Source organism: Gymnodraco acuticeps, unplaced genomic scaffold (genome assembly GCF_902827175.1).
Source record: "Gymnodraco acuticeps unplaced genomic scaffold, fGymAcu1.1, whole genome shotgun sequence".
Classification (NCBI taxonomy): Eukaryota; Metazoa; Chordata; class Actinopteri; order Perciformes; family Bathydraconidae; genus Gymnodraco; species Gymnodraco acuticeps.
The window spans coordinates 2,153,366-2,165,125 of record NW_022990313.1 but is presented as its reverse complement, the minus strand read 5'-3'; the positions used below and the strand labels follow the sequence as shown (position 1 = coordinate 2,165,125).

Sequence of the window (11,760 nt, the reverse complement as noted above, 5' to 3'; positions counted from 1 at the left end):
GGGTGAAAAGTCAGATAAAGAAATGCGTGGGTTAAAGAAAGCCCCCCTTTTTTCTTCACAGCTTTCCTCTAATTGCTGAAGCAGCAGCCCGAAGTGTGACTGCTTGTGCTTCTTCTCAAAATGCCTCAAAAATGGCTGCTGAGCGTAGAATTTAAAACAAGGAGTGAATAATCAACGACTGGTCTGAAGTTGGAGTGAATAACATTGAAAATTAATAGATCAATGTGTCGTAGATATTTAAATAAATAAGAAACTATAATTTGTCGTTTTTAGCATAGTTTTTGTGGGATGCAGTTACGTCACATTGTGGTTTTCATGAGAAGTTTTGAGAACTGATTGTTACTATTGCATTGCATTGTGAATTGTGTGGTATTTGTCATTAGGTAGTTTTTGTAATATCATTAGTAGACATTAATTGTGTTTTTGAGTTTATGAAGAAAGAGTAGAAAGTAAACAGGAGGGATCTGTTCATGTTTAAACATGACAGAGGTGCTGCACGAGGCTAAAAGCCATCTCACACTGTTGGCTAAACACAGAGAGGTGATTGATGAGAGAAGCTTGTGCAGGAGCAGCTGCAGGGCACAGAGAGAGAGAGACAGGAGAAGTAGATGTTTTGGAAGTTCAGAGAGAGTAAAACTTATATAAAGTTGACTATAGTCTGAAAAAGGTGATATTGTTTTGTGAGTAAACATGAAGTAAAAATATATTTACTAGATATAAGAACAACATGCTTATCTAGGTTAACAGAAAGCTGCTATTAACCAGTTTCAGCAGCTACTGTCCTATCTGTGTTCCAAAGAGAACATATATTTACAATTCATATTAAGAAAGTTCACAATTGATACTGTACTGTTCTCACTAGATGTTCCTGGAATCTAGCTATTCAGTCAGCATAAACATGAACTTCGAATAATTCCAGGAGAACGGGATTCTGAATTGGAGATTACTGAAGCTCTTGAATATTCTTATATTCTTTATTGTAAAACTGTAACACACAAGAAAAAGACATTGTTTTACAGTTGCAATGGGATAAGTATACATGACAGGTATACGGAAACACAACATAAATTACCATGCTATAGTCATGCTAGACTAGTTAGACAACTTAGAAGGCTAACAAATCTATGTTATAACTGAAGAGAAAACAAGAGTTTAGCTAAATGCTAATATGCTAAAGAGGCTAAGCTAACAACGAGCTAATATGCTAAAGAGGCTAAGCTAACAACGAGCTAATACGCTAGCGGAATACTGTTACATTGTCATTGACATGAGGCGTTAGCTTAGGCCTAGTGGTGCAGATGCAGTTTAACATTGCATAATAAAAGGTAAGAAATACGATCAAATTATGAAATAAACACCGTTCTACATTAATATAGTTTCGACGAACATATTTACTTACAGACAATGCGCTTAACGAGTCTCCAGAAGATGGATGAAGCCAGATTGTGGAGCTAACAAAAACTGGACTGCCACATGTAATTTCCCAACTGACTGACACAACTTCCTGTATGACTATTTCCTGTTGTAGATAAAGCTGCGCTATTATCACTCGCCACTGGGGGCTCCCACAAACACACAGCTCTATACACGGAACACAACACTCCCCGCTTGAGGTTTTGGAGACAGGACCTCACATTTCTACAACTACTTTAATCTTGAGAGTCCTCTGGAGACAGGAGAAGGACCACTTCCGTCGCAGGTCTGGAGTAAACCTTCGGCTTGCCCTCCTTGATCACTCGCACGTCTACTTTCCTCACCAGTCCATCCTGGCTCGGAAAAGCCTTTGTGACGACTGCAGTGGGCCAGTCGTTTCTCTTTGCTTGAGCATCTTTCATTAAGACTACATCTCCTTGCTTGAGATTAGGCCTCTTGTTTACCCATTTATGCCGGACTTGCAGGGTGCTCAAATACTCTCGGCGCCACCTAGTCCAAAAGGTGTTCGCCAGACTTTGGACACGCTTCCATTCTGCCTTGAGAAGCTCTCCTTTCTTGAAGTCGCTTGGTGGAGGTGGAGGAGCGCCGACTTTCTGAGTCAGGAGCATCAGAGGAGAGAGGATAACGGGAGCTTCTGGATCGGAAGATACAGGAATCAGAGGCCTTGCGTTCATAATAGCACTGACCTCGGCCATTAGGGTCGTCAAGACCTCATGAGTTAGGCGTGACTTATCTTCCAGAAGCATGCAGTCCAGGATACGACGAGCGATCCCGATCATCCTCTCCCATACACCGCCCATGTGAGATGAATGAGGGGGATTGAAAACCCAGATGCATTTCTGTGCCTCCAGAAACTTCTCCACGCCATGCGGGTCAGGGAGGGATCCATCCATTCCGAGCTCTCTGCATGCGCCAATGAAATTGGTCCCACAATCTGAGCGCAGCTGCTTTGCGGGCCCTCTGATAGCGAAAAACCTTCTGAGTGCATTAATGAAGCTGCTAGCACTCATGGCTTCGATGATTTCGATGTGCACGGCTCGTGTACACATACATGAAAACAACACTGCCCAGCGTTTACTGTTGACTTGCCCTCCTCTGGTACGGCGAGAGACCACCTCCCAAGGCCCGAATACATCTACTCCCACATATGAAAAGGGTGGTGCTGCCTGTAGCCGCTCGGCTGTCAGATCTGCCATCTGTTGGTGCTCTGTTTTCCCTCGAAGTCTTCTGCAGGTCACGCATTTGGAGAGCAGACTACTGATGCTTCGTTTAGCTCTCACCAGCCAGATTCCAGATGCTCTGACGGCGCCCTCTGTAAAATGCCTGCCTTGGTGTTTCACAGCATGGTGGTGATGACGAACAATGAGGGTTCCTAGATGGTGATGGCCTGGAATAATGATGGGGTTGGTTTCGTCTGTGCTTAACTGAGACTCTTTGATGCGACCTCCCACTCTGAGTATTCCAGTGCTGTCGACAAAGGGATGTAGTTTCTGCAGACTGCTGTTGATAGGAAGGTTGCCTGACGTTTCGATACACCTGAACTCTTCTGCGTAGCACTCACGTTGCACACTTTTAATCACCAGTATCTTAGCTTTCTCCGTCTCCCCATTGGAAAGCCCCTTGTGGCAGATGTGCCACCCGTGACAGGTGTCCACCTGTCTAGCTTGGGAGAAAGACGAAGCGATGTGGACTAAGTGTCCTACTGCCTTGATGAGAGTGTCAAAGTCAGAGAAGCGCTCAAAGCGTGCTGTGTTCAAAGTGTCCTTTTTGATATTAGTGATGTTAACAACAACTTGTGGGCGAACCTCGGAATCTGAGATGGAGTCAACTAGGTCATAGATCTCTTGACGTTCTGGTTTTGGTGAAGACGGGTTCCGGAGAAAGGCTGGCCCGGTGAGCCATGTTGTACTTCCCAGAAGTGACGCTGGCACGGATCGAGTCCCATGGTCTGCTGGGTTATGATCGGTGGACACATACTGCCACTGTTCTGGAGCTGAGGACTGACGGATTTGCTGAACTCTGTTGTTCACGTAAACGTAGAACCTCCTGGATTGATTATGGATGTAGCCAAGTACCACCTTACTGTCTGTGTAGTACTCGATGCTGTCAAACTTCAGATCCATTTCTTCCACTATCATGTCGGCCATCTCGACAGCGAGAACTGCCGCACAAAGCTCCAACCGAGGTATAGAAAGGTCTGGTTTTGGAGCTAGTCTGGCCTTTCCAAAGACGAAGCCGACTTCTACTCGTCCATCATTGTTGGTTACTTTCAAGTATGCCACAGCTGAAACTGCCTTCACTGATGCGTCCGCAAAGATGCATAGTTCTCTGCGCTGAGCATTAGGGCTTGAGATAGTCGTGTAGGCTCTTGGTATTTTGAGATCTTTAAGGTCTTGAAGAGACTCCCTCCATCTGTCCCAATCTACTTCCATGCCTTTTGGAAGGGGAGAATCCCATTCTTCAGCTTGTATGGAGAGTTCTCTGAGGAGTAGCCTTCCCTGTATAGTTACTGGGGTAAGGAAACCAAGGGGGTCGTAAATACTATTCACGGTTGAAAGCACTCCTCGCCGGGTGAAGGGTTTCTGTTCAGCAGCAACTTGGAACATGAACGTATCTGCTGTTATGCTCCATGTCACTCCTAGAGTCCGTTGCAGTGGCATATCGTCGCTGAAAAGATTGCGCTCTTGGATGTCTTTGGCCCGATCTTCTGGGCTGAAAGCATCGATGACGGCTTGTCGGTTAGAGGCCACTTTATGCAACCGAAGGTTGGAAACGGCGAGCATTTCTTGAGCTCGCTTGAGGACACTGATAGCTTCTCCCTCAGTGGGGCAGGACTTTAACAAGTCGTCAACGTAGAACTCTCTTTCGACCAACCTTCTTGCATCGCCGCCGAAGTCGTTTTCTTCTTCTCTCGCTGCTCTCCTCAACCCATAGATGGCAACGGCTGGGGAAGGGCTGTTTCCAAAGACGTGGACACGCATTCTGTACTCCACGATGTCGCTGTCGAGATCGTTATTGCGATACCACAGGAAACGCAGAAAATCTCTATGCTCTTTTTTCACGACGAAACAGTGAAACATGTGCTGGACGTCAGCTGTTATTGCGACGAGATCTTTTCTGAAACTCATGAGTACACCAATGAGGGTGTTGTTCAGGTCTGGGCCTCGGAGAAGCACGTTGTTGAGTGAGACGCCCTGATAGGCTGCACTAGAGTCGAAGACAACTCGAATCTGCTCCGGCTTCTTCGGATGATAGACTCCAAAGGAGGGGAGATACCAGACTTCTTGGCCTTCCTGCAGTGGAGGAGCTACCTCTGCGTGTTCGTTCTTGAACAATTTCTCAATAAATTCCAGGAAGTGTGTCTTCATCTGGGGACGTTTCTCTAAGGTCCGACGGAGTGAGATTAGACGATTATAGGCACAGTCTCTGTTGTTTGGTAGCCTTTGTCTGGGTGTCTTAAAGGGCAAGGGAGCAACCCAGCTGTTGGAGTTGTCTTGATGGACCTCACTGTCCATGATGCGGAGAAACCTTGTGTCGTCTATTGAGGGGGCGAGTTTGTGGTCGCTGGGAGTGCGACGAAAGATGAATTGACCCAGATTCTCTTCATCTATTGTTGAGGGTGAACTGTCTGAAGAAGTCACTGGGAAAGCTTGGTGCATAGTGTCGTGACCAAATCTTTCTTTTACTTGCACTTGACTGCCACAGGGCTGCAGGTAGCTTGGGCGGCCATTTTCCAAGATGGCAGTCTTGAGCGTGCTCACTACAGATGGCTTGTGAGCCCCTCCTAGGCAGACGTCGCCGATTACGACCCAACCAAGGTCCAACTTCTGGGCGAATGGAGCATTGTGTGGCCCGTTGATTTGCTTCCTGATTTTATGGACTCTAAGGATGTCCCTGCCAAGCAACAAGAGTATTTCTGCTTGCGGATCAAGGGATGGTATCTCGTCCGCCATCTTCCTCAGGTGATTGTGGTGCAAAGCTGCATCAGGGGTTGGAATCTCTGAACGGTTGTTGGGGATCTGGTTACATTCAATGAGTGTAGGGAGACGAAGACTGATCTTCTGGTCGATTGACTCTATAACGTAACCATGGGCCCTTCGTCCAGTTGTCTCTTTGAGCCCTGCGCATGTTTTCAGCGTGTATGGAAATTCCCCACCTTGGATGTTAAAGACACTGAAGAACTCTGACCTCGCCAGAGATTTGTTGCTTTGCTCGTCGAGTATAGCATAGACTTTCGTTGATTTCTCATGGTGCCCCTCAGGGTAAACACTGACGAGACATATCTTTGAGCATGCTCTTGCGCTAACTCCTCTTCCACATACCTCCGTGCACTTAGCGGTGACGTCTTCGGTGACCTTGTCCTCCTCCCCGCCATGCTCTGGAGAAGAGGTGAAGGGCCTGGATGTCCATTGGGGGGGACCCGGATGGAGGGCTGACGGATGACGATCACTCTGGCATTCTCCGCATTGTACTTCCGCTTTGCAGTCTCTTGCGAGATGTTCTGTGGATGAACAGCATCTAAAGCATATGGAGTGATCTTTCAGGAATTGTTTGCGATCCTCGATGGTCTTCTCCCTGAAGCTTCTGCACTTTTTCAGCGGATGAGGCTTCCCATGTATGGGACAGAGCTTGTTGTCGTTAACTGATTTATTTGTACCTCCGTATTCCTTGGATGGGAACACAGTTGTCTTGTTGACGGATACAGATGCTCTGGTAAACCTGTCTGAGCCCTTTCTTGGTTCTGACGGTGCTTGAGAAACAGCGAAGTTGAAGCTGGGATCTGTACGTGTCATAGCTTCTGTGCGCACGAAGTCGACAAAGACAGGAAATGGAGGAAAGCTGACGTTGTTATCACGTTTGTATCTCGACCCGTATGACATCCACCTTTCCTGGAGATTATAGGGCAACTTTTCGGCGATGGGATGAACTCCCCTGGATGTGTCCAAGTATGCTAGCCCAGGTAGGTAGCCATCCAGCTTTGCTGCTTTGACCTCTAGCAACAGATCTCCGAGTTCACGGAGCTTTTGTGGTTCTTTGTTTGTTAGTTTTGGGAAACGCTCTAATTTGGAGAAGAGAGCTCGCTCGATGGCTTCAGGTGAGCCGTACGTCTCTTCCAGCCTCTCCCAGGCCATACTTAGTCCAGCTGGCGGACATCTGATGTTCGCTGCTTTGAGCCTGCGAACGTGCTCTGAAGACTCTCTGCCAAGCCATCTACTGAGGAGGTCCAGCTCTTCTCCTGCTGTAAGGTCTAATCCGGCAATGGCACTCTTGAAAGACGATTTCCAGGCCCAATAGTTCTCTGGTTTGTCGTCGAAGGTGCTTAGGCCTGTTGTGAGGAGCTGGTTGCGAGCCAGACACTTGGCAAGATCGTGGTTGGTAGGTGTTCTGTCGTACTCTGAAATACGTGGATTTATGCCGAAGGCCCCATGTGGGTGAGTAGAAGACTGGTGTTGATTGGAGGGCTGTTCGCCTATGTGTGAGACCCCATGCTTGTTTTTGATGGGAAGGCTGCCTTGATCATCACGTGGAAGTCCAGTTTGCCATTGGCGTGTCACATATGGTGTGTGAAATGGGGCTTCGTCCATATTGGAATGGTGTGATGACTTAATACGTGACTGCTCCTTCACGTATTCCTCCGTATGTTGCAGCCGTTTTAGAGGTGAGAGAGGGATAGGTTTTTTGGCTGCAGATCTTAGATCACTCTCAACTAGGCCAGCTTCCAGGGTTTCCAATTCGGCTTTAGCAGCGTCCCTTTCTTTCTCTACCTGAAGTGCTTCAAGTGTAGCTTGTATACGGGCTTGTTCAACCTTTAAAGCTATCTCCCGCTGAGTATAGGATGCTCTGGCTTCAGCTGCTTCGGCTTTTGCTCGTGCTCTTGCGACGGCAAGCATGGCATTTGAACTGAGGGATGAACCGCTTTCCCTTGAACGGGTTTGTAGAGACCGGGTTTCCTCGTTGAGTTTGTCGTTCGTAGGTTCCGCTTTGTCCCCGACAGTCTTGGAACTTGCATGACTCATTACTGTACTGTTCTCACTAGATGTTCCTGGAATCTAGCTATTCAGTCAGCATAAACATGAACTTCGAATAATTCCAGGAGAACGGGATTCTGAATTGGAGATTACTGAAGCTCTTGAATATTCTTATATTCTTTATTGTAAAACTGTAACACACAAGAAAAAGACATTGTTTTACAGTTGCAATGGGATAAGTATACATGACAGGTATACGGAAACACAACATAAATTACCATGCTATAGTCATGCTAGACTAGTTAGACAACTTAGAAGGCTAACAAATCTATGTTATAACTGAAGAGAAAACAAGAGTTTAGCTAAATGCTAATATGCTAAAGAGGCTAAGCTAACAACGAGCTAATATGCTAAAGAGGCTAAGCTAACAACGAGCTAATACGCTAGCGGAATACTGTTACATTGTCATTGACATGAGGCGTTAGCTTAGGCCTAGTGGTGCAGATGCAGTTTAACATTGCATAATAAAAGGTAAGAAATACGATCAAATTATGAAATAAACACTGTTCTACATTAATATAGTTTCGACGAACATATTTACTTACAGACAATGCGCTTAACGAGTCTCCAGAAGATGGATGAAGCCAGATTGTGGAGCTAACAAAAACTGGACTGCCACATGTAATTTCCCAACTGACTGACACAACTTCCTGTATGACTATTTCCTGTTGTAGATAAAGCTGCGCTATTATCACTCGCCACTGGGGGCTCCCACAAACACACAGCTCTATACACGGAACACAACAGATACCATTAAAGACCGTTTTGGATTAATAGGGCGTGTCTGTCATAAACATTCGTGCTCGGATGGAATAAAGTGTTGAGATGTTCTCAAGAGTGGGAGTTTTCACAACGCTTTTTAGTTTGTATTGAAACAATTAAGTGATAAGGACAGAAAAACTGTTCCGTGATGATTTCTTTAGGTTTTAGCTTTAGTAATGGAGATTACATTTTGTGAGGAAACTTTTCCACCAATAATAACTGTTCAAAATATATATTCATTGGACTTTGATGTAGAAATAGGATCATGGTGGAGAAGGAAGACCTTTTTTGGTTTCAAATTAAAGAAGATTTTAAAGATGAAGTTTATTTTATTTTTTTCTGACTAGAATTTTAGAAGCAGGACTTCAACTAGACAAGAGATTTTACAATGTGGTTTTACTACTTTTAATGGAGTAAAGAATCTGGGTAGACTACTGCCATTGGTTTGTTTTAACATTCACATGTTTCAGCATTCCTGACCATATAGACACTCAGCCGTTTTATTTTGTAACTCTTTGGGGGAGAGATTTAAATTGAGTTTTTCTCCAGTTGCTGATTTGCTGTGATTACAGCAGCACTGGATAGTTGTGCGCCACCTTTGGGTTGTACTCTGAATCAGTGTGTTGGTGAAGAGTTGCTCACTACAGAAACAGAAGAACTGTGCAAAGAACGCATCTCTGAGGAGGGTTTGACATTTTTGCTTGGGCCTCGTTGCCGAGGCAACAGTGGTGTGAAGAGGAACTGCAGTTTTTGGGGATTCCTGCTGTGCAGAGGACAACGTGTGTCTGCTGATTGTACCACATTGATCCAGAGGTTCCTTCCCCCTCAGGACATCCCAGTGCAAAACAAGAGTTTCATTGATCCAATTGACTACAGCTGCAGAAGACAACACATCACTGACTGTTCACATTATGACAAGATCTGAGACAGGCTTGTCTCAGATTGTTCAGACTCTGAAGAAATGATGCGATGATTTGACAGCATAACTGTGCAAGAGTTTTCCAGAGGGTGGTGTACAACAATAGGTTTAGTGTTTAAGAAGGGAGGCTGATTGTTTAAACGATGGTCTGGAATACTGAAAAGATTAAAGTTTAATATCCTTGTTTAGCAAACAACACATCTGATTATTAGGTCACACATAATAATCTTGACATATAAACTAACTATGAGTAAAAAGATGAATGGATTTTATATCCTAGAGAGGGTTAGTTATGTTGCGAATACTTCACAAGGTATTTGCTAATGTATTTTGAAGAACAAATAACAAGGACACAAGTCCAATTTTGTTTTGTTTTTAGGTTAAATTGTCCATTACCAAAACTGTTCACCTTATGTCTAGATTTGGACTTTGATGGTAAGGGAGTATTTAGGCTTATTTTTATACATCTGACATTTTAAAATATGTTGGCTATTCACTAGATAGACATTGGTTAAGAACTTTTCTGAAGATTGAATATTTGTTCCATTTCTAAATATTCCTATTTAAAAAGTAATTTTAGAGTAAAGAAGACTGATGCTGAAATTGGACATAATGTGGGGCCTTCAATCACCCATTGTAATGGTGCATATTATTGACGACCAATAGGGAGGAGGGGTCACTCGACCCACCCTGCAGTGGTTTTTAAAATCTTACTTGCAGCTTCACAGGAAGCACACGGCACCAGATTATGAGTTTAGAAGACTAGCGTCACCACCTCCTAATGGACATTAATTTAGTTAGTAATTAACTGACATTTAGAGATGTTAAAAAGTAAAAACATATCTACCATAAGTGATAATTCCTGAATTCAGCTACAAACCATTGATGAAATGACTTCTGTTTTTAGAATCCTTGATAAAGGAAGGAGTGATTGTTACATATTCGGACACCCAAGGTTCCACGCACTGTTAAAGAGGTTAGCATTGTTCTTTAAGTGGACCAGATTTGAAGATGAGTGAATATGAGTTATGAAATACATAGCAGAGCTTTACAGATCCTAGTAATGGTTTGACTCAAGATAATAATTATGTGCACAAGTTTCTGAAATAGATCTATTAGACATTTGAATATGGATTAGGTGTTGATAAACTGCAGTAGTAGTACAATAAGGAAGTGACATTTTTTGGCTAAACACTTTTCGGGGAATGTGGGAAAACAGCTGTCCCGATGAAAAGTTAGAGATATCTTGAACATTATAGTTGTAATTGTGAATTAATAAATGATGGCGCTCCATATATACATATTTTTGTAGACAAAGGATACTGGCCTATGCTGAAATGTCAAAGTCTCTGCAGAGCACGACACATGGCCAAAAAAGACTGAGACCAACTGACCTTTGACCCTGACCGACAGTGTAACTTGACAAGGCACTGTGAATGACTGACTCTGGGGTGAACCTGACCAAACTTGACTTTAAAACCTGACAGTGTGAGTGTGAATGTGAGTGTATGTCTGCATGTGATCAGTGCAACTGCATGATTTAAAACAATGACTAATCAAGCATGTTTTTGGACTAACACATTTTTCTGGGGCTCAATAACATTCCACAGAATTGGAAAACCGCACTTGTACACTCCCACAGGAGGTGGCAGTTTGCAGAATGTGAAACTCAAACTAAAACATGAACATTCTGTTTCTTTTAGGACTGAAGGATGGAGAGAAACACTTCATTTCACTGAAGTGTTTACTGTGGAAATGATGGATGTACATTTGGGAAAAAATGTTTGGTATTTTCTTATAATCCATTATTACCTGAAGGTTTTCTTCCCATACAGGATTTTGGTTACACATGAGTCATGTGTAAAAAGGGGGAGTGTACTGCTGCCCCAACTCGATTGTTCAATCTGACCATTGATTGACGGTTTTAGAATTGACCTGCTCCATATCTGGGGATAAGATACTGTTTGGTGAATGTTGACATGTTTCTAATATTGATTGAGTTATAGCAGGTAACACAGATGCGAATCAGTGGCCAAGGGGCTACTCCCCTGCGAGATGGAGTTCATGACTTTATGAGCTGTTCATGAGCACTCATGAAACATTCATGAACAACTCATTATATGTTCACTTGTCATGTTCATGAACCAAAATTCTTAAAATGCTCATGAACCATTTTAAAGAGCAGTTCATGAAATTTTTATGAACATTGTTCATTCATATAAAGTTCCTGTTTTGCTCATGACAGACTTTTATGAGCAATTTATGAACTTTTCATGATCCAGCCAATCACAAAATTATAATTAAAACCCCAAAAAGTTTGCATGAGCATTACATGAACTTTTCATGACTATGAGCATTTCATGAATTTTGGATGATTGTGGCAAGTTCAGAATATTTTTGAATATTCATGAGCATTTTATGAACTTTTGATGATCAGTGTGATGATTTTAAAAGACCTCTTGAATATTCATCTACTATTTGAACATTTCTTTATTTTTTAAAACTTTTAATCTTAAAACAAAACAATAGTGCATTTGAAACTGAACATTATCTGTATTTATTTTGGTGACATTCATATCATTTTATGGTTTATCTGTAATGTTTGAGAAGCAGTAC

At 43.3% G+C, this 11,760-nt stretch overlaps 1 protein-coding gene across 1 annotated transcript; it reads right to left on the bottom strand.

The window, feature by feature from the left end:
• Window positions 1-846: 846 nt before the first annotated feature.
• Window positions 847-2,587, bottom strand: LOC117550412. Its single transcript, XM_034222835.1, has 2 exons — window positions 1,400-2,587; window positions 847-985 (listed from the first exon to the last, which is right to left on the bottom strand). The coding sequence occupies exon 1, from the start codon at window positions 2,481-2,483 to the stop codon at window positions 1,650-1,652; it is 834 nt and encodes a 277-aa protein (XP_034078726.1). The 5' UTR covers window positions 2,484-2,587; the 3' UTR covers window positions 847-985; window positions 1,400-1,649.
• Window positions 2,588-11,760: the final 9,173 nt, after the last annotated feature.

What these genes read in the sequence shown, in the direction of transcription:
- LOC117550412 (XM_034222835.1), bottom strand. Translation starts at nt 2,483, where the DNA reads ATGTGTACACGAGCCGTGCACATCGAAATCATCGAAGCCATGAGTGCT.